This window comes from Delphinapterus leucas, chromosome 16 (assembly GCF_059928025.1).
Source record: "Delphinapterus leucas isolate spDelLeu-1000000601 "Yukka" chromosome 16, BTC_Dleu_Yukka2, whole genome shotgun sequence".
Lineage (NCBI taxonomy): Eukaryota > Metazoa > Chordata > Mammalia > Artiodactyla > Monodontidae > Delphinapterus > Delphinapterus leucas.
The window spans coordinates 56,123,558-56,147,422 of NC_143144.1; the positions used below are offsets into that span (position 1 = coordinate 56,123,558).

General features: G+C 46.6%; 1 protein-coding gene across 1 annotated transcript in view; it reads right to left on the minus strand.

Annotated features, from left to right (window-relative positions):
• TLL2 (tolloid like 2) overlaps window positions 1-23,865 on the minus strand; it is a 129,412-nt gene that overhangs the window by 85,367 nt on the left and 20,180 nt on the right. The window contains exon 2 of the mRNA XM_022569536.3: window positions 13,349-13,459. Coding sequence (XP_022425244.1) covers window positions 13,349-13,459 — 111 coding nt within the window. The remainder of the gene's footprint in view (window positions 1-13,348; window positions 13,460-23,865) is intronic.

Below are 23,865 nucleotides of genomic sequence, written 5' to 3' on the forward strand. Positions count from 1 at the left end.
TCTTTCTGTTGGCCAAAACTGAGAGGCGAAGGTTAGATCCTCACCTGAAACATCCCCAGCTCTCATGAGGCTGTGTTCCCAAATTCCAGGGATTAAGATGGCTAATGGGAACTCATGAAGTATTTTCCCATGAAAATAATATAAATGGCAAAGTGGGTGTGAGGTTACCAGGCTTGACCTCAAGACTAGGTTAACTCCAAAGGGAGCTACTTCCACATCTCCACATGTGGGAGGTCAGTTCACTCACCCATCCTCTCCACTGACCAGAGGCTGCCCCATCCTTCATTCCTCTCTCAAGCCACAGACACAGACCATTATCAGTTCCTTTCTTCCTCCTGCCTCCCTGGGGCACTGATCAGCTCACTTTATATACTCCTTCCCTTCGCAATTTCTTCCACTCTTAGGGCTTCTTCGGTACCCTTATGTAGGCGGGTACCACAAGCTTTCAGTGGGGGACACTCGAGAAGAGGGATCATGATACGACTCACACATGGTGGCCATGATGGGTCAGGTGCAAGAAGAAGAGAAAAAGCAAAAAAGAGATTCTCTGAGGCCCCTGAGAGAAGAAGCCAGCCTTGTTCTTTTCTCTTCAGTCTCTAGTCAAGTCCCCAACAGGCCAGTTCTTCTGCTTCTGTCCTTGGATGGCCATGAGAATATATTCTTAAATAAACTCTTTTATCGACCTATCTTGAGTACGATTCTGTATCTCAAAACCAAAAGAACCTTGCCTAGAATGTCAGGCGCTAAACTCTTATTTGTCCTGGTTTCTCAAGCTAATCTTCCAGTTTTGACTCAGGCCCATTGGCAGGGGCGGGGGGCAGGGGTGGCTGGAATATGGATGGCCAAGGGTGGTCACTGCCCCTCCCCCACCTGGCTCTGCACCCTGTTGTGACTCCAAATGGACTCCCAGCCCAGTTTCTCCAAATTCTGACAAATGCAGTCATAATAAAAAATCAACCTAAAGGTGAATTTACTTTTCCCAACGCTTCAAGTTCACAGTGAATTCTGGCTTCAATCCAAGGTGCAATCAGCCTCTGAATGAGGTCCCAGGGAGCCAGATGACAGAATCCTTATGTTGCATTCTTTCTTCCTTCCCAAAGAGCAGATGTGCACTTTATCAGATGCCTCTTTATCATCTCAAATCATCTTACTAAACTGAAAATTTTATGAGCGGAATAACTGTCAGCCGTCACCCGGTTCCTGTACCCCAGCCCTCCTCTTCTCCAGCTGCTGACTGCTGTCTGCACGCACAGCCAGCCCTGTCCTCGGGTGGGGGGATTTAAGGATTTGGGGCTCAACACTCGAGGGTCACAGCAGCACATCATCTTTGGCTCCGATTTTGATCTGAGGGATTCTGCTTAATTTCAGACCTTTGTCCCCATCTTGTTCTCTCAGGCCAAGCCTCTGACTTCTTGTCCTCCTTAATACTCACTTCACGGAAGAATCAGGGGTCCTTGCCTTGTTCTTCTGAGCTCCCAGCACAGCACTGGAACTCTCTGTGAGTTCTATTAAAGGCCTCTCTGATGTTATTTGCCTGGGTCTCTGGCCTCACACAAACATTCCTGCCTCCCATCAGGCCCTGTGTCCCAAACTGGACACCCAACACCAACTTCTGCCTGGATGACAACTGTTACCTGGGGCTTTCTCTCCAGGTGTGAGTTCTGCCCACTGGACCATGTCTCCTCTGGGAGGTCGGTGGGGCTCCACACCAGCGGGGTCACAGGTCCTCCCCCACCACAGCCTGCCCCATTCCTCCAGTACTGCCAAAGCATGACCATAATCACTTCCATCATTAAAACTCCATCTCCGGGGTTCCCTGGTGGCGCAGTGGTTGAGTGTCCGCCTGCCGATGCAGGGGACGCGGGTTCGTGCCCCGGTCCGGGAAGATCCCACATGACGCAGAGCGGCTGGGCCCGTGAGCCATGGCCACTGAGCCTGCGCGTCCGGAGCCTGTGCTCCGCAACGGGAGAGGCCCCAACAGTGAGAGGCCCGCGTACCACAAAAAAACAAAAACTCCATCTCCTTAATGGCAGAAGAAAAAAGTGGGTACGGCTGTATCCTTGGTGCTGAGCACAGAAGAGGTCCCCAATTAGCATCTGTTCCTTGAAGGAAGGAAAGAGGGAGAGGCAGGAGAGAGAGGGAAAAGGACAGTAATCAAGAAGGTGGTGTGAGAGGGTCAGCAGAACTGACACAAGGGGAGTGTAGGTCATGCCAGAGGAGCAGTGTAGCCATAAAGATGAAGTTCTAGACCATGGGAGCCAAGGTGAACTGCCACGGGAGGGGCAGGGGTGAAATGGAGCCGTCAACGGTGGGGCGGGGGGAGTGGGCGCAGGTCTGTGAAGAAAAGGGCTGAGCAGAGCCCTGGAGGAGTGAGCAGGAAGGCCAGCACCCCCTCTCTGGCTTGGAAAAGACCTAACGACCACACCTGGGGTTCTGTCCGAAGGGCTCAGTAAAGACAAGCTATTGACCATGTGGCCAAAGAATGCCCTTTTCAGACATTCCCTGCAAGGTGATCTGGGCTTGCCCAGCCCAAGTGCATCACCCCTGAGCATAAGCCTTTCTTCCATTGCAGGCTCCCACTCTAAGCATCACACATTCAAACAAACAAGGGAGCAGAGGGGCAAGGAGGACATCATGCACTCCTGAGACTCCATCCTCAACTCACAAGGGTTTCTCTGGTGCTGTCGCTGTGCCCAGGCTGATGCTGGAACTAAAGAGGGAGGGCCAAGACCAAACAAAGACAAGTCACAGCTGTTGACAGTCTGGTGGATGCAGCAAGGCACATACTGAATGGCAACCTGAGATGACAGAGGGCAGGATGAAGTGCAGCCCCAGGTGAGTAGAACTTGCCCATGTCTTCTATCAACACCTCTCAAAGGTAGTCGTGGGGGGACTAAGTCTTCACAGCTCAAGACAACAGGGTTAGTGGTGATGCCAGCATCTATTTCCAGAAGCAATGGAGTGAAGAGGCTAAAAGCAGCCTTTGACATTAGACAGAGTTAAGTCCTAATCTTGGCTCTGCCAATAATTAGTTGTGTGATCAAAGAAAGGTTACTCACCTCTCTGAACACACCTGTAGGTATCAACAGTACCTGCCACATAGAGCTGTTGCTTGAAGATAAAGGAGATCAGACTTCCCTGGTGGCACAGTGGTTAAGAATCCACCTGCCAATGCAGGGTACACAGGTTCAATCCCCGGTCCTGGAAGATCCCACATGCCGGAGCAACTAAGCCCACGCGCCACAACTACTGAGCCTGCACTCTACAGCCCGTGAGCCACAACTACTGAGTTTGTGTGCCACACTACTGAAGCCCGCGCACCTAGAGCCCGTGTTCTGCAACAAGAGAAGCCACCGCAATGAGAAGCCCACGCACCACAACTAAGAGTAGTCCCTGCTCACCACAACTAGAGAAACACCGCGCGTAGCAACGAAGACCAAACACAGCCAAAAATAAATAAATAAATAAATAAATAAAGATTAATGAGATCATTTAAGACAAAATTAGCACACAACAAATTGTAGTTATTATTATTCTTTTTGTTGTTGCTATCAATGAAGAACCAGCATCTAATCAATTCTCAGATCTCTGTTTGGCCAACTTCATGACCTAGAGTTTGACTCAGGAGGACTAGGAAAGGCTTTATGTTGGGGATTGATAGAGATTCCCCATGTGCTGGTGGAATCTAAATCCAAGGATCTGGTCAGGTCACATTGGTGCAGGTCCAGCTCCAGAGACCCCAGCGGGGTGCAGGCAGGGTACTGCAAAGGAGAAGACTTCCAAGGCATCTAGGAAGTGTGGAGTCTGAGACACAGAGGTGGGCCGGGGAGGAGAGAAGGCAGGATCCAGCACACAGGCAGCCATGCGGCTACTATTTCTTGAGCACCTACGAGGTGTCAGACTCTGGGATGAGTGCTTTACCTCCTACACTTGCCCAATCCCCCCTCTCCAATCCCATTCTCCAAATAAGGAATAAGGCTCCCTTACTCCTGCAGTTAGTCAGTACAGAGCCAGGGAGGCCTGCCTGACTCCAGTACCCATGCCTTTCTACACTGCAACTCTAGGATCCAGGATGTCCACGTGAGAACACCTCCAACAGAGTGGAAACAGACAGAAAAAGGGGGCTGTGGACTTGAGGTGCATAACTTGGGATCCACGGAGTAAAATTCTTGGAATTGCAAACAAAATTGTATGTGTACCTTTTTCTCGGAGAAGTGCTGAAAATATTCGTCAGATTCTCAGAGGGTGTGGGAACCACAAAATGTCAAGTACAATACACGTAGAGAAAAGAAGTCCCCAAAACCTCATTCCAAAGCTCTTGAGGAGACAGTGGAAAGGACGAGTAAGAGTGCCCCCTGACAGCTTCTTGTCCCTCTGATCCAGTGGCCCCAGCAGCAGCGGTCACCAGATCTCACGGTGACAGTGTTCCATGATGTGAGAGAAGACAGCCTTGAACCCAACTAACTGTCTCAGCAAGTCTAACCTGGCATTCATCCGTAATCTCAGGACACTGTCCTTTCTACAGATGTCACAGGGAGCCACCACTGCCCCCACTTCTTTCCTGGACACTGGTCAGTCAGCAGCACTCCCACCACCAATAAAGAAAATTAATGAAAAGACGAAGCCATGTCTACAAAGCCTGGGGAACGTCTCCATGGGAGCAGAGCCAGAAATACCGCAGCCTGTCGATCGGGCTGCTCAAAGCAGCCCCACTCATGAGTTATCTCAAGGGCCTCAAAGCTAAAAACATGTTGGGGACAGAGAGGTTGGGTCCCTTTTGGACCCTCAAACCTTGGAAGGCAGGACCCAGAAACCCATGTAGTACATGAGGGTCTCTCACGGGTGCGTTTTAGCCTTTTGTGCCTAAATTTAGTCCCTCGATGCCCAATGGCCTTTGCGTCCCCTCTTTTCTCCAGGCTGAAACACCAGCATTCAAATCCAGGTGCATGTAGTCATTCCTTTGGATATGGATATGGTTTCAGGAGACCCTCTCTTCAGAGGGGACACTGAGGCCAGGTGACAGTAGCATGTGCCCCTCCAAGTCACAGACAGCATAGGAAAAGGAACTCAAGGAGTTGAAGACTCTGTGGGGTCCATCTCTGAGTGATGAGGCCCAGGGAGAGGAGGCAAGTTAGCCAAACGAACGTCTTCGACTCTCTCCTGCTAATTTATTATTTTGAACTCAAATGCACAAACTCTTAGGCTTATGTGGATGCCCTACACAGATGGCAGGAGTTTAGACTAAGGTTGGTTTCTTAAATAGAGGTGGACACGGCCCAGTGGCTCAGAATAGACAAGACGGGAAACATCAGCTTCCATCAGAGCCAATAAGTAATGAAAGCTATTTCCCCTTCCAGAGTCTTCATTACAAAGAGCAAGAAATCAGATCCATTACCCGGAGGGAGATAACTGCAAGAGGAGGTTTCCTCTCCAAGTTTCCAGACATTTGCAAAGATGAGAATGTTCAACTTTGCTTCCAGGACTCTTTAGGGAAGAAATAAACAACCAAAAAGTCCCCAAACATCAACCACACGGGGCTTTCCTCCACACCTTGTGTGGTTAGGGGGTGAGGTGTCCCAGAACTCAGATATGGGGGTGTCAGGTTCTGCACCACCACATCGAAGAGGATGCAGGAGGATGGGAGAGTGTGTGTGTGTGCCTGCTCATGTATCTGTGTGTGTGTCCAGCTAAGTACTTCCTTCACTACACAGCTAATCCGATTAGCAGCTTTAGGAAACTCGGCAATGTTAATTCAAGGGCCCCATTCATAGAACAGCTTGGCCCATGCCTGCCCAGAACTCCCATTCTTCTCACTGCAAATAAAATGCACACAGAAGGACTTTCTCTCCCTGAAGAATGCGCTCTTGCCTCCTTGCCCCCAAGCACATCCAAAAGGCTGCTGCCACTTCCTCTGGAGGCTCTCACGGCAGGGGAACGGGACTGTCTGAAAATGGGGGGAAAATAGCGCTCTCTCCATCTGAGGCACAAAACAAGGTTAATTTTAACAGCGCTGTCGACCCAGGGGGACTCCCAAGCTGGCAGCTGTGCTGACTAAAGAGGTATCATGAATCCCACCAGATGTAGGGCCCTGGGTGAGTCTTAGGCTGTCCGTGGACCTTCAGTTCTTTTTCTGTAGAATGGGGACTTGGAGCAGAGGGCAGAGCTGGAACAGAAGGCTGGAAGGGAGGACACTCGGGGCCTGTAGACACGACGTCACTGCTTTTGGCAGGAGGCTGAGGGGCGGGAAGGGAGCCGGATATGTAAGTTGTGGATAAAGCGTGGAGGGCCTTGGGGGCCAGATAAGGAATGTTTCTGATAAGTGATAGGCAGCCATGGAAGGGTTTTAGAAAACACAGTGGTATCAGTTATCTAGGGCTGCTGTAACAAGTTACCACAGAGTTGGAGGCTTAAAAACAGAAATCTATTCTCTCACAGTTCTGAAGGCTAGAAGTCTGAAATCAAGGTGTTGGCAGGGCCGTGCTCCCTCTGCAGGCTCTGCAAGAATCCTTCCTTGCCTCTTCCTAGTCTGTGGCAGCTCCCGGCAATCCCTGGTGCCCCCTGGCTTATAGCTGCATCATTCCAGTTCCTGCCTCTCTCTTTCACGTGGCCTTCCTCTGTGTGTCTCTCTGAGTCCTCTCCTCTTCTTATAAGGACTCCGGTCATTGGATTTAGGGCACCCCTAAATCCAGGCTGATCTCAAGATCCTTAACTAATTAGATGTGCAAAGACTCTATTTCTAAATGAGGTCACATTCTGGGGTTCAAGTAGACATAAATTTGGGGGGGACACTATTCAACCCAATACAGTGGTTGCAAGGTCAGGTCCAGGAAGATCACCTGGAAGCAGGATGCGGAAGCAGAGACTGGAGGCAGGGAGACTGATCAGAAGTAATCACCACGAGCCCGGGGTCCTAAGTGAACAGCGAGGATGCTCCCTACTGGGGGCCCGAGAGCTCTCAGAGCCTTTTTTTCTGTGGCCAGCACAGCACCCTGAGTGGGCTCTCATACCAACCCGGGCACAAGGTCTTTGCTCACTTCCTGGTCCAGAAAGACTCCAGCTACTTTCCCAGGGCTGGCAAAGGAATGACTGCATGCACCTCTGTTGTTTTCCATTCCTTCCACCTGGCAACATGGCAGATGGGTTGGTACAATGGAGGACACAACCTAGGAGATGGGAAACCTGGGTTCTCGTTCTGGTTCTTCCACTGACTGAATGTGGGACATTGGGCACATCTATGAAACGAGGGAGACTAGATCACTTCTAAGGCAATGACATCGTTTCATTCTGCAACCAGGAAAGCAGCTTCAAGTTCACAGGATAAACCAGGGAAAGGAGGCATCTGGGGCTGCGTTGCATCCCATCCACCTCCAGGGATTAAGCCCTCTTCCCACGTCACCGCCCAAAAAACCAGGGGCAATTACCAAAGCTTGGAAATGAAATAACCGGTATCTAAGAACACATCCTTTCACACATGTGGAAGTAGAAAGAGCAGATAAAGGTGTGGTTCCTTTTACATTTTTTTTTTAATCAAAGCAAATGTTTAAAGAACAATAGCACAGTGTTGTTCACAGCATCAACATTTCTAATAGAAAAAAACACTACAGAAAAGAAGGGAAACAACCGTCACGTCCATCTGTATGGATTCATTCGATAAATGGCGGCAGAGTTGCATATTAAATGTGATAGACCTCAAAGTACCACGTGAAAAGATGTCCATGGTGTGGTGTTAAAGACGCAGGTTACACAACAGGGTGTTAAGAAAAATTCCTTTTATGTTTAAAACATATCTGCACATGGCCTGAGCACAGTAAGGCCGGAAGGAATCCGGCAAACAGATCATGATGGGGACCCCCAGGGCTGGGATAAAAGGGGATTTTCACTTTCTACTTTCTACAGTTTTGAGCTATTGGACTTTTTCTTTTAACAACTAGCAGTGTTAATCAGCAAAAATAATTTAAAATATTCCCATTCTGAAAATAAAATAACTATTTTAGATAGATGCAAAGTACCATTGGCCCTCAGAGAAAATTGATCAGGGTAAGAATCACCTTGCCATAAAAACATAGTGGAAAAAAAAATACATATCTCAAGCTTGGGAAGGAGGAAACACCAGAAAGGTACATGTTTCAAAGGCCTCTTGCCCAAGCCCCCAAAGTTCCCTCCAGCACGTAGCAAATTTCTCCCATTCTCCACTTTAGCCTTAAACCCTCCCAGGTCAGTGTTCTTTCTGCAAATACTACTACTACTAATAATAAGGAAGAGAAGGCAGAGTTGATACTTGCTGCACATTTCTTATATGCCAGGCACTGCGCTCAGCACTTTCCACGTATTCTTTCCTTTTCTCCTCACAACATCACCCTGAGGTAAGGATTATTACTATTCCCATTTGACAGATGAAGAAACTGAGGCCCAGCTCGAGGATTCAAGCCCAGACAGTCTGAGACCAAAGCCTGTGACGGTGGCCAGCGCTTTCACCGCCCTCCTGGGAGCAAAGCCCTGTGGGAGCTCTTCACCCCAAGGCCCCTGGGAGATGCTCCAGGGCCTGCCAGTCTCTGTCTATCTCTTCCCTCCCCCCATCCAACAATGCTGGCCAGTGCCTTCTACATACGAAGTGCCGGGCCACCTCTGTGGGATCCAAAGTCAAATATATGTGGACTCTGCCCTCTCAGCTCACAGGGGAGAAGGAAAAAGAAGACAGCTACTCAGGTTCTTAGACCATGAGGCTGACCATGGCGGTCAACTGCCATGGTGGCTGGCCAAGGCCCAGACTCTCTCTGGGGTCTCTCACTCACATCTGCCAAGCTTGGGTCCCCGTGCTGTGCCATGGCAGGTCCCCCAAGGACAGCAGAAGGATTGCTGACAGGACCAACCCTGAGCATTCGTGATGGTGTCCGGGCATCAACTGACTATGCTGTGCAGGTCTGGAGGTGTGAGTGGGGTCCTCAAGCCAGAGAGACCAAGACCCAAAGGCCTCCTTGGATCCTGCGTGGTCACCCCCCACCCCCTGCCCTGCTTTCCAAATCCATATGTACCCACACAGAGTGTAAACTGGTACTACCACTTGGGAAATCCGACTGATTCTACTAATAACTTACGTATACGCTGTGACCCAGCAATTCCATTCCTGGAAATGAGTGCTGAAGGATATGTACAAGAAAGACAATAGCAGCTTTAGTTATCATAGCCCCAAACTGTCAACTATCCAAATGGCTGTCAACAGAAGAATGAATAAACTAGGGTACATTCATTCAGGAGAACACTGCAAAAGATGAAAGGACAAACCAGCGCTCCACCCAACAACATGGGGGAATTTCACAGCCACAAAGCTGAGGGAAAGGAGACAGACACAAACACACACTGCATGGTTCCATTCATGCAGGTAAAATACATTTGTGGGGACTTCCCTGGTGGTGCTGTGGTTAAGAATCTGCCTGCCAATGCAGGGGACATGGGTTCGATCCCTGGTCTGGGAAGATCCCACATGCCGCTGAGCAACTAAGCCCGCGAGCCACAGCTACTGAGCCCGCGTGCTGCAATTACTGAAGCCCGTGTGCCTAGACTCCATGCTCTACAACAAGAGAAGCCCTCGCTCTCGCAACTAGAGAAAGCCTGTGCACAGGAACGAAAACCCAACATGACCAAAAAATAAATAAAAATAAAAATAAAATGCACCTGTGTGGAGAGAGGTCAGACTAGTGGCTGCTGGGGGGTGGGTGCTGGCTGGAAGGAGGCATGAGGGAGTCTCCAGGGTTCTGGAAATGTTCCATCCCTTGGTCTGGGTGGTGGTTACGTGGACATGAACACATGTAAAAGTACATCACACTCTATGTTTGAGCTATGTGAGGTTCACTAGTTTTAAGTGCTGAAGTAATAGTGCAAAAAGGAAAGTTAAAAAATTAAATCAGGGCTTCCCTGGTGGCGCAGTGGTTGAGAGTCCGCCTGCCGATGCAGGGGACACGGGTTCGTGCCCCGGTCCGGGAGGATCCCACATGCCGCGGAGCAGCTAGGCCTGTGAGCCATGGCTGCTGAGCCTGCACGTCCGGAGCCTGTGCTCCGCAACAGGAGAGGCCACAACAGTGAGAGGCCCGCGTACCGCAAAAACAAACAAACAAAAAAATTAAATCACACGAAGTTACAATCAGATCAACTTCTCTAGGCCTCCAGGTAAGAATCTGGCAGGGGTGGGGGGTGGGGTGGGGGGTGGGGTGGGGGGGGCAGCGTATGATGACTTGGCGTGACAGAATTATGAAGAGATGCTGCCTTTTGTTAGACCTCAATTAAGGTTGTGTATATAATGGTGTGAAAAATAATCTGGATTCCAAAACCCCATTTAAAATTCAAATGGACTTTTCAAAACATCCACGAGAGGTCCCCCAAATCCGAAGAAGTGATAATCATAGAGCCAGACACCAAAAATGTGCCTAATCGTTCCTCCCTCCTCCCGACCACTGGTGATGAGGACCCCTGGCCTTGTGACAGCCTTTGCCTTCTTGCCTTCCTCATCCCTACATCCTGTATGGAGCCTGGCCTAGCTCCTGTAGCTGCTCATGTCCCCATGAGCGGTGGGAGGCGCTCCCACTCTGGGCACAGCCCTACCACCCCACCCCCCCAGAAAGAGGGAACCAACCACTGGACAAGAAGGAAGCATGTAACCTCCTTAGTGGAGGCTGCCATCCCAGTTCCCACCCCAAGAAGGACGACTCCCTCGGTCTGGAATGTCCTTCTCTACCCTCTGACTCCTTCTTCTCCAGCCTGGGAAACCCCTCCACCTCCCCAGGACCCCCTCCTCTGGGAGGCCTTTCTGGCTCTCCCCACAGCAATGGTCCCAGTTCTTCTTAGTGCCCTCCACTCCCACTGCGCTTCCTGGGACACCCCACCTCCACCTCTCACTCTTTACCCTTTTTGGTTTCCGCATCTATTTCCTCTAATAGCTGGTAAGTCCTTAAAAAGAGAAACCTCAGGGCTTCCCTGGTGGCTCAGTGGTTGAGAGTCCGCCTGCTGATTCAGGGGACGCGGGTTCGTGTCCCATTCCGGGAAGATCCCACATGCCGCGGAGCGGCTGGGCCCATGAGCCATGGCCGCTGAGCCTGCACGTCCAGAGCCTGTGCTCCGCAACGGGAGAGGCCACAACAGTGAGAGGCCCGCGTTACCGCAAAAAAAAAAAAGAGAAACCTCAGTCTATACCATCTCAGGGTCTGGCACAAGACCTGGCACAAAGTGAACACCCAATAGAGGTTTCAATGAATAAGTGAGTGAGTGAGTGAGTGAGTGAATTGGGACCACATCCAGAAACATGAATACAATATATTCTTCTCCTTCCCTCCCAAGTGGATACAGATCGCAGGGCCTTTTGTGCCAGGAAATACTGAAATGAAGAACTGGTGAATTAGTTCTGGTGGAATCTTGGAGCCTTGCAAGACACTCAGGGATGGGGGGCTTTGGGGATGTACTTGGAATCCACCAGGTTCATCAGCAGAGGGAAAGGGGTTGCCTTGACAACCCCTCTCCCATCATCACCACCAGCAAGCAGCGTGGTAAGGCTGCCCAAGCATCCAGCCCGGAACCCAGCAACCTTAGGGCAGCTGGTGGGCTGTGGAGAGCAGCGGGAGAGGGGACTCCACCAAGACTCCCCCAAGCCAAAGATGAGCACATCACGTTCTTATTCATAAACCTTGGGCAGGACCCCTGCCACCCACAGGGGAGAGCTCCAGCTCATCAGCACAACAGGCACTGGGCATCAGGGGAGTTGCCTCCTACTCTGGGCACATTCCCACCCACCCCGCCAACAGGCACCTTCATCGTCGACCCCAGCAACTTCTCCTGGTGCTTCTCTCTACGATAGCCCCCCGCAAGAGCCACCTTCCAGTGACCCACACCTTTCCCCTGTTCCTCAACTTAAGACAGCCCCTCTCATACTCCCTGCCTCTGCACACAGTTTCTCCTCTGCTGAAATATCTTTTCTTGATTCTTTCCCTAAGGAACTCCTACTCATCCTTCAAGACACAAGGCAAGAGTGCCCATTCCCATGATGCCTTTCTTGGCCCATCTTCTTCCCACTGCTCTTGATTCATTGTAGCTCTTGTCATGAGGAATTACAGTTTATCTATCTACACTTCAGTCTCATTCCTCCGGACTGGGGTGCTTAGTGATAACATCTGCTATTGCCTGAGAACATGCCATGTGCTAGGCACCAGGTTAGCCTGTTACTTTTGGAGTCGATCCTCCCAACCCCTGCTGAAGTGAGTGCTGGTTTCATCCCCATTTTACAGATAGGAAAACTGAACTTTGGAGATGTTAGCAAGCTTGTCCACCCTGTCTGCCTGGCGTGAAAGGTCTCCTTGAAGTCAGAGGTCACATCTTATTCCTCTTTCTCTCACCAGCACCGCATTAGGTCTATGATAGGTACTAAAAAAGGGGGGCGGTGTATAAACTTCAGTTATACAAGATGAATGTTCTGGAGATCTGCTGTATCACATCATGCTTGTAGTTTATGGTACTGTATTGTACACTTAAAATTTTGTTAAGACAGTAGATCTCATGTTAAGTGTTCTTACCACAATTTTTTAAAATCCTCGAGAGAAAGGAAGGGAGGGTGGGTGGAGGGGTGGCAGGTAGCAGAGACAGTGTAGCATCAGGCACACACGAGCCTTGGTCACCGAATAATAAGCCGCAGTCAGCCACACAGCCTATCAGCTCCCACAGCTCAGTGCCTGGGGCTGCTTCTGAGAATGGAGATTCCACAGAGGGGAGGCATCTGAGCCCAGTGGGCAGGGAGGTGAGGAGAAATCAGGAGGTCAGTCTCATTACTATTCACCCCAAGGTGAAGGCAAGGAGGAAAAGTAATCAAAGGAGAAGAGTAATCAAAGTCTGACACCCAATCTGTGTTTCCTGCCCCCAGGGGATTGTCACCTGGTTTGTAGGCCAAACAAGTGCACAATACCACCCCGCCCCGGCCCCAGGCAAGCATCTTCCCACTGCTAATGAGTATCAGCATCACCATCAGATACACCCTACATGGAGCCCATCCAGGAATACTCTCCATTTGGGAAGTTCTGGACCCTGAGGCCAGAGTCCTGAGAACCTATGTTGAGTTCAGCTCTGAACTCTGAGCTCAGGGTTGAATCTTTGGATAAAGAGGCTAATGAAGATTTTCTTAGAAGGATAAGCAAACTTGGAGGCTCCAGCTTCACAGCCTGCAACAGACAAGGGGTGACCCCTCTGGTTTTCCATTGACAGGTGGGCACTGGACTGACAGGTCAAATACCTATGACTTGTGGTCCACGTCACCCCGTGCTGGAGTCCCTGACCCTTCTCTCCCGGGCAGGGGTGAAGGGGATGCAGTACTTACCTGTGCTGTGTCCTGTTTCCTCCACTGACTGCTTGATCCAGTCATGGGTTTGGTTGATGTGAAATAACTTCAGGTCCTCTTCATCTAAGGCAATGTCTCCCCAAAAGACAGCTGCGAAGAAAAAACAGAAATGGATCAATTTAAGCTGGAGATCAAGGAATGAATTTACTAGTGGCCCAGAGGGTATTGAAAACTGAGTAGTAAACTCTAGAAAAGATAGTCCATCCAATCAAATTTCTTCCTGAGCCTAAGAGATAGGACTGGTAGAAAAAGAACAACAGCTAATAAATCTGTGCATCAAAGCCACAGGGCTGGGGACAACCACAATAAAGATCAAAGGCCTAGGTCTGTAAGGTATTTTGAAAGGTCACCCTGTCTTACTGTCACTGTAGGCAGCTGTGGGCAGAACCACCACACAAAGACAGCTGTTTCTCCCTTCTTCAGAGTTTTCAGGATATTTTTTTAAAAAGCATAATATAATAAATGATACTAGTGTTCATAATATTTGCTTCCCTTCCCTGGGAAAAGATTCTATTTCCCTTCCCCATTGATGTCAGGATTGGCCACTTCACCTGTTCTGGCTAATCAAATGTGAGAAGGAGCTTTAAGAGCTAGTGTATGATTCACCATGTCCTCGTTTCCTCTCCCAGAGGACAAGCAGTGGCTTAGATAGGGGTGACTCTAAAACCCTAAGTTCTGGAGTAAATATGATATGGAGCAGAGGGATGGCTGATTAGGACGGATATGTAACATGAATGAGGAAAATAAAAACCATTATTTTTATAAGTACCTGAGATTTGGGGCTATTTGTTACTGCAGCACAACCTCTTTATCCTGACTAATACAGAAATTGCTATCAGAAGTGGTATGTTTCTTGGTAACAAAAATCCATTGTTTTGGGGCCAGGTAGTGGGTATCAAGGAAACTATTACTGAAAGCTGGAAGAAGGCAATCAATATTACACAGTGATGAAGTATTTGGTAAAACTATTGCCTGCATTAACTTGGAAGGCAGATGATGAACTAAATGAGCTTATGGCTTTAAGTGAAGAGATGGGGAGTCAGAATGTCAATAGCACATCTTGGTTACCATTAGCTGTGTTTGACAAGATACTACAAGAAAGATAAGGGCTTTAAAAAGAACTGGGCATGGAGGCATCATGCTCCCTGATTTCAAACTATATTACAAAGTGGTAATAATTAAAACAGTATGGTATTGGCATAAAAACAGATACATTGATCAATGGAACCAAATAGAGAGCCCAGAAATAAACCCATGCTTATATGGTCAATTAATTTATGACAGAGAAGCCAAAAATATACAATGGGGAAAGGACAGTCTCTTCACTAAATGATGTTGAGAAAATTGGAGCCACATACAAAAGAAAGAAACTGGACCACTATCTTATACCATACACAAAAATTAACTCAAAATGGATTAAAGACTTGGACATAAGACCTGAAATCATAAAACTGCTAGAAGAAAACATAGGCAGTAAGCTCCTTGACATAAGTCTTGACAATGATTTTTTTGAATATGACATAGAAAAGCAAAAGCAACAAAATCAAAAATAAATAGGCGAGGACTTCCCTGGTGGTGCAGTGGTTGAGAGTCCACCTGCCAATGCAGGGGACATGGGTTCGAGCCCTGCTCTGGGAAGATCCCACATGTCATGGAGCAACTAAGCCCATGTGCCACAACTACTGAGCCTGCCCTCTAGAGACCGCAAGCCACAACTATTGAGCCCACATGCCACAACTGCTGAAGCCCATGCGCCTAGAGCCCGTGCTCTGCAACAAGAGAAGCCACCCTGATGAGAAGCCCGCACACCACAACGAAGAGTAGCCCCCGCTCGCCGCAACTAGAGAAAGCCCACGCACAGCAACGAAGACCCAATGCAACCAAAAATAAATAAATAAATAAAATAAAATTTTAAATAAATAAATAAGTGAGACTATATCAAACTAAAAGTCTTCTGCATTGAGAGGAAACCATCAACAAAAATGAAAAGGCAACCTACTGAATGGGAGAAATTATTTGCAAACCATATTCTGATAAAGGGTTAATATCCAAAATACATACAGAACTCATACAACTCAATAGCAAAAAACAAACAATCCAATTAAAAAATGAGCAGAAGACCTGAAGACACATTTTTTCCAAAGACATACAGATGACCAATAGGTACATGAAAAGAGGCTCCACATCATTAATCATCAGGGAAATGCAAAACCACAGTGAAATATCGTCTCATACCTGTTAGAATGGCTGTTATCAAAACGACTAGAAAAGCAAGTGTTGGCAAAGTTGTGAGGAAAAAGAAATCCTTATGCACTGTTGGTGGGAATGTAAATTGGTGCGGCCACTATGGAAAACAGAATGGCGGTTTCTCAAAAAATGAAAAATAGAACTATCATGTGATCCAGCAGTTCCACTTCTGAGTACTTATCTAAAGAAAACGAAAACACTAATTTGAAGCAAAATCTGTACCCGCATGTTCATTGCAGCATTATTTACAATAGCCAAGATATGGAAACAACGTAAAGTGTCCATATTATTCAGCCATAAAAAACCCAAAACCCTGCCATTTGCAACAACATGGATGAATGTTGAGGGCATTATACTAAGTGAAATATGTGTATCTATATCTATATAGATATTTCATATATATATGAAATAGGTGAAGAGAAATAGGTGGAAGAAATAGGTGAACTCTTTTTGTTTTATTGCTGTTGTTGTTTAAATAAATTGAATTAAAAAAAAAAAAGAATTGAGCAATTTATAGTGGGAATGAAAAGGAATGGAGAGAGTCCAGAAATTCAGGGACTTGAGGAGTTGGAAGAGCCAACCTATTCTCATCGCTAAACAGTAAAACAAAAACTGAGAAGGCCTTTAAGTAACAAAGACTGATCAAAACCCGGGCTTATGGTGTAGAGAATTGGGAAACCTCATACATTGCTAGTAGGGATGTAAAATGGTATACTCCCTAGAGAAAGCTACTTGGCATTTTCCTAAAAAGTTAAACTTATCACAAGACCCAGCAATCCCACTCCTAGAGATCTTCCCAAAAGAAATGAAAACATAGGTCCACACAAAGACATATACTCAAATGTTAACAGCAGGCTTATTAATGATTGCCCCAAACTTGAACACAACCTAAACGTCTATCAACTGTTGAATGGATAAACAAATGTGATCTCTCTATATGATGGAAAACCACCTAGCAATTAAAAAGAGCAAACTACTGACACACGCTACAACATGTATGAATCTCAAAAACATCATGCTAAGTGAAAGAAGCAAGATGCAGAAGACTACATATTATATGATTCCATTTATATGAAACATCTAGAAAGGCAAGTTTATAGAGCTAGAAAGGTTAGTGACTGCCTATGGCTGGGGGTGGGAATGAGACTTGACTATAAGTGGCCATGAAGGAACTTTTCCAGGTGGTAGAAGTGTTCTAAAACTGGATTGTGGTGATGGTTGCACAACTTCAAATTTGCTTAAATCTTTGAAATGTACACTTATTTTCACCTTGTTGAAATGTGTAACAAAGCTGGCTCAGCCAAAGATGGTTTCCAGCTGCCGGTCCTGAGCCCCTCCCACCTTCCTGAAGACTTAGCACAAGTTCACAATACAGTGCGATCTCTTCCTCAAAGAAAAAACGTCTGTGTCAATGATGGTATTCACAGTGGTAGACAATCAGGAACACTTCTCACATTCTGAGAGCAGAAAGAGAAGCAAGAGGGCAGATGGAGAAGGGAGTAGATTAACAGGACATGGGAAGACTCCAACAAGCCAAGGAAGTGCTCAAACTTTTGTGCTCGTGTATTCCCAAATAATTTTTAAAAACCACATATCCTTATGTATATTGTGAGCCTGACATTTATGATTTCTCACCATGAGTTTAAATGTATTTTTTATTTTGTTCATAAGAAGTAAAAAAAATAGTAAACATTTTATAAGATGAGGATTGACTGTAGCTGTAATAAATGTTTCATGATGTGATTTGGTAAAATAGATTTAACCACCTTATTGAATAACACATGCTGCATCAGAAGGAAAACAAGGAATTATTCATCTTGGTTTTTATCCACATATCTTGAAACATTAGAAGTCCGGAAAACATTTCAGTTATACTTAAAAGAATCACTGTCATTAACTTACTCTATTTCAGTTGTTCTGAATTCAAAATACTCCACTAAGCACCAAGCATCCCCCTTAACAGAAATTCATACAGATAGGAAAAGACAGGAGAAAGCCAGGTCTAGATGCCTTGACTCATCACAAAGAAGGCTGCTCTGTGACCAGGCGTTCTCATTTTCCCTTTAGCGCTCAGAGGTTTTTGTACCCCAGCCGATGCACGCAGTGGGATTCAGGATGAGTGACAAGTGAGGCTCTCTTCTATAAAGTGGGGTAAGGATCACCATGACCAGGGCATCCTCCAGTAGTTTTAATGGAATCTTATAATAGAATCATATAGAATCTTATATGGAAGCACCCCTTGCTAAGTCTCTGGTGTCCCTGCACACATCAGTTTGCAAACCAGAGTGTGACAGAGGTCAGGGCAAGGGAGCATAGGGCTGCTCTTCAGCAACTGCTTCCTAAGCCAGAGGGCTGCTGAGAATTCTACTCTTCTTGCACTGTCCCCAGGGCTTGCTCAGCCCACCTTGGTCTCCATCTGCTTTCCAGCACTTCAATGCCCAGCACTCAGGCATCCTCTTGACCTCAAAAGGCAGTAGCCCCAGGCTGATTCCCATGCAAGGAATTCTTCCTGAAGGCACTTCCTGCCTCCAACTTTTGTATTGTTCACCTGTGGAGGCAGGTTGATTAAAAGCATGTGCTTTAGAGCCAGAGAGGTCCTGGGTTCAAATCCCATTATTGCCATTTAATAGCTGTGTGACCTTCGGCAAATCACTTGACTTCTCTGAGCCTTCTCCCCAACATCAGGCTTCAAACCAGAGTAACTGGCACCCCAGAACAGAGGTCCAGAATCAGGATGCCATCTCCAGTCCTACCCTTATCCCGTTCCATAGACATGAGCATGTTGTGCAGAAAGGCTGGGTGACTTGTTCACAATCACTTACCAAGTAATTTGGAAAAGGCGAGACTCAAGTCCAAGACAATTCTCATTATGCTCTGGTCTAACCTAGCAGAGTAGAATCTGTCCACATAGAACTGGGAGCCAGGGGTGAAAACCCCAACACCAAAGGGGCTTTGGATATTCTAAATAAGCCTGAGGCAACAGTGGGGAGTCGCCACCCCAGACTCCTACCACAACGTGCTCTTCCTAACATAGTTGCTTCAAGGATCTCAAGAATGATCAGGAGTCAGCTTGGAGGCAGGTGGTGTCACGCTGGGATTCCCCGGAGGTCACAACTCCATGTCAACACAATATCTACTATGGCTCTATGGCTTCTCTTCCAGGAAAAAGGCACAATAAAGAGCAGACTGAGGAAGGAAGGCAGGAAGGAAGCATTTATTGAGCCAAGCACACAGGAAGGGCTCTGTTTGCAAACTAAGAGATGGCATGGATGCCACCAGAGCCTCCGGCCAGGCTCATATCCCGAGAGACGGGCTCCACCTGCACTGCAGGGACTTTGAGGGCTACATCCATGGAGTTACAGAGAGAGTGCATTTCTGAAACAGCCTCCCCTCTCAGCTAGAGAAAGCCTTTGTCTCCTGTTTTTTTCCAAGATAGTTCTTGCCGGCCTCTCCTGAATGTCCTGGAGGGTTGTTCCAGAAGGGTCACAGGACATTCTACCCCTCCTGAGCCGTCCTGAGTCATGAGGCCACACTCTCGAAAACAGCCATTCTACTCCAACTTCTCCTATGTGATCTCATCACAACCGAAGTTAATTAACTTCTATCTGTGCAGTTCCATGAAGGCAAGGACTGTGTCTGCCTGCCCCATAGGTCCATTCTCAGCCCAGTCGTGGTGCAGGAAGTATCTGTTGAATGAATGCCTTGCGGAAGCTTCAGAGAACTGTCTTCTGCCCTGAGCCTCTCCACCCTAAGATGGAATCTGAGACCCAGCAGAGCTTCTAGACCCTTCTTTAAAGGTTATTTACACCCGAAATAGAAAGAAGTGCACATTCTCCTGTAGGGATGGTCACTGTGTCTCAGTCCAACAGGCCGAGGCCATGTCAGGAAATGAGGACAGGCCATTAGCTCTTAACCCCATGGGAGATAGTCACCAGGCCACTCTCAAAACTAGAAAAAAGTATGCACAAAAATCAGGTTGAATAACTGCCCTGGCTGGGAAGCCACCATAAAACCAGAACCCAAGGTACCACTAGAAGGTCTGTTAATGTAGGCAAAGATTTTTGCCAACTTTTTTGGCTACAGTATCCCTGTAATGCCCAGAACAATGTCTGGCATTGAGAATATGCTCAGGAAATATTTATTGATAAATTAATGAAAGGAAATGAAAATTAATAGAAATTAATTCTATTTATGTGAGTTCAATCCCCAAAGCCACCTGCCTGGGAAGTAACCATGTCTCCTTCCTTTTGAGATGACAGGAATGTCTGAAAACATTAAACTGGTGAGTTTTCAATACAGAGTGAGTCTTGTTTCCTGCATCCATCCTGCCACTGTGGCCCCAGTGAGGGAAGAAGGGTGAAAGCTACTTCAGGGAAGGAGCTGGATATGACACAGGGGAGTCCCCATCAGACAGAAGGGGGAGTAGGAGGAAGCCCTCCACGTCAGAGGACAGGAGCGGAACATGTGGTGGGAGGGAGCCTGGGCACATAAGGCTCTTAGCCAACTCCCCAAGGCATAGCCCAATGAGGCTCAAGTCTGGGAGAAGCTGCCCATCCACCACACACAGGGGCAATGGGACAGCATGAGTAGAGGGGAGTGTCCAGAGACGTGGGCCCAGGGTGCTCCCAAATCTGGCCCCCAGCACCTGGTGTCTGGGGCTCTGGGTGCTCCCACATGCCTAGGGAGGATGCAGAGGTGCCGAGAGGGCCAGTGGACCAGCAGAGCCCTGAGGTCAGGGTGAAAAGCCACAGAGGAGGATTTATAGGCAGAGCCAAAGGGTCAAGAGTACAGGCTTCACCAGCAAAGACCACACGTCAGGCTGAAATGCTAGAGCTGAGCAGATACTCCTCAGTATTTTATTTTATTTTAATTAATTTAAATTTAAACTGCCACATGTGGCTAAGTGCTATAAGTATACAATGTAAATAATATAAAATAAAATTTTATATAAAGTACAGCAATATAATATAAATAATATAAAATAAAATAATAAATTCTGTTTAAAATAGCAGCAAAAAGCATCAAATATCTGGGAAAAACCTTGACACAAAAAGCAGTACTACGTTGACATTGTAAAATTCTACTAAAAGCTATAAAAAGTGGCAGGAAAGGAAAGACGTACTCTGTCTTTCTCTGAAACGTTCTTTCCAAATTAATGCATAGGTTTAATACACTTTAATCAAAACCTCAACAATTTTTTTATTACTGACAAAATGATATTAAACTTCACCTGCATAATTAGGTGATAACAGTCAAGAAAGAGTACCAAAGGAAGGCTGGTCTCGTCTGACATCAAAATATGTTATAAAAAATAAAAATAATAAATAAAAAATTTTTAAAAATGTTATAAAGCTTCAACAACCCTGCAACATGGGATAGTCTGGAAGCAATCCCTAGTCTATATAAGAAAGTTCATTTATGACAAAAGAGGTCTCACAAATTTGTGGAAAGAGGGGGACTAATCAATGAATTACGTTGAGACAATGGGTTAGCTCTTTGAGGAAAGATCAAGTTGGCTTTGAACCTCACACTATACACCAAAATAAATCACAAATAAATCACAAATTTAAAAATTAAATTTAAAATTATGGCTACCAGGGGGTAAGGAGGGGAGGGATAAACTGGGAGATTGGGATTGACATATACACACTACTATATATAAATAGATAACTAATAAGGACCTACTGTATAGCACAGGAAACTCTACTCAGTACTCTGTAATGGCCTATATAGGAAAAGAATCTTAAAGAGTGGATATATGTATATGTATAATTGATTCACTTTGCTGTATAGTAGAAACTAACACAACATTGTAAATCAGCTATACTCCAATAAAAATTAATTAATTAAAAAAAACCATAGTCTAACTAAAAAAATAAATAAATAAAAATTAAATTGACGTACTGGTTGAACAGTACTTAGGATCTAATGAGCCAAGTCTATACATTCAAAACACAGAGCTACTGAATTGTTACCAAAAGGCAAAACATGTCAGCCTCCTAAGAGAAGACTCTCGAAGGAAGGACTCCTATCACCCGGGTAACTTTCTTCTTCTACCACCACCGACCCTTGGCTACTCAAAGTGTAATCTCTAGACAGGCAGCATTGACCTCATCTTGAAGCTTGATAGAAACACCCACTCCCAAGGCCCACCCCAGAGCTGCTGAATCGGAAGCTGCATGTTAACAAGATCCCCAGGCAGGACGTGTGCACAGAGAAGTCTGAGAAGCACTGACTCAAGGCACCAGGGGCTTTGCCTCCAGCAACCACGCCCCCGTGGTCCCAGGCTCCCCTGCACCTCTCTATGCCTGTCATGGCTGCCACAAAGAGGTCAAGCAGGGTAATTCTTCACAGAAATGTAGACCTTGAATGGACAGGCCATGGGAAAGATCTAAAAGGCACACCAATGGAAATGCCATCTGCTCCAGTCTTGGCTGACCCCACTGGACCTCCAGCCTGCAATTCAGGGAGTTGTCACCTGGTGGCAGTGTTTTGTTATGAAGCTCTGCATAGTGACTATTTCACGAATAGATTATGAGATACAATAGGAAAACTGCTTTTCGGAAATCAAAAACAGAAACCCTTAAAGTAGTCAAATAAAAATTTAAAGCTATTATATAATAAATTTAAAAATATAAAAGGAGACATTTTAAAGAAATACTTTCGAATGATATATAATCAAAGATGTGCGGATATCTAACAATTGCCTGGGTGAGGAGAGAGCCTTAATTTGTAGCGTTTGCTCATTTCCCTGGTGTAAATACTCCCACCGAGGCTGACTTCAAGATCACAAAACATGGAGATGGAGAACATGTGTACGCTCGGCTCTCACAGGCAGGTAACAGCCAGCTCTAGCACACTACTGTAATAACAATAAACATCTGTAAAGTCTCTCAGTTTCTAAAGTTATGTCATGTTCCCCATCTGCTTCCATAAGCCTGATTCTCGAGGCTGCAAAAGATGACCTCATCCTTGCAGGGAAAGGTCCATCACTGCAGCTCCCATCTCGGGGTCTCCACAGCACAGCATCTTGCCCAAAGCAAAGAGCCGAAGCAAACAGCACCCTGTCCCAGGTATCAGGATAAGTGCCTTCTATATCATTAACCTCAAAGGAAGGCCCAGAGAGGAGGTAGGAATTGGCCAAGGTTGTGTAGGCAGGATGAGGTTTCATGGGTGTTCTAAGTCAAAAAAGGTCTCCCAGATTCCCAAATCACAGCCCTCCTCCACCAAGCCAACTTTTCCCAAAGTTTCACATTCTAAGACGTTAATAAGAAATGCTATTGTAACTGAGCAGGACCCTATGAGGCCTTCCCAGAACAGACCTCCACCCATGTCCTCCACCCACCTTTTCTCTGTAGAAGAACTTTAGTCAAAGAAAAATTTAATCAGAGAAGTGAGAAAATGCAGAAAGAAAGGAAAACAGTCAAGTAAGACAAAATAATAATACTTTAGCCGTTAAACAAAGTCAAGGACCTTTAGTTCTTCCTCAAGGACTACAGATACTCTTCTGAGCCGTGTCCTTTGAGCTGCTTTGCAGACACTGAAACCCCCCACCAGGTGGGAGAAGTTAACTGTATGCTGTCCACAAGCACGCAGACCCCAGACCCGCTGGAAACAGGAGATTGATAATGCTGACTCCCAATTACCTCACCATCAACCCGTCAGAAGAATGCCCACAAGCTGATCACGCCCTGCTCCTTGAACATTATAAGATTCCTCACTACCCCCTCCAGGGTGGGACACACAATCTTGAGCGCATGAGCCCCCTGTGGCCCCCTTTGCCTGGCAAAGCAATAAAGCTTTTGTAAAAAATTTATCTTTATTGAAGTATAGTTGAATTACAATGTTGCGTTAATTACTGCGGTACAGCAAAGTGACTCAGTATGCTATATATACATTCTTTTTCATATTCTTTTCCATTATGGTTTATGACAGGATATTGAATATAGTTCCCTGTGCTATACAGTAGGACCTTGCTGTTTATCCATTCTATATATACCAGTTTGCATCTGCTCATCCCAAACTCCCAATCCAATCCTCTCCCACTCCCTTCCCCCTTGGCAACCACCAGTCTATTCTCTATGTCCCTGATTCTGTTTCTGTTTCATAGATAGGTTCATTTTTTGGGGCCACTTGGCACAGCTTGTGGGATCTTAGTTCCCTGACCAGGGATCAAACCCGGGCCCCTGGCAGTGAACTGCTTTTCTTTACTGCAGTACTTCTCAGAGCCTTTACAATCCTAACAAACA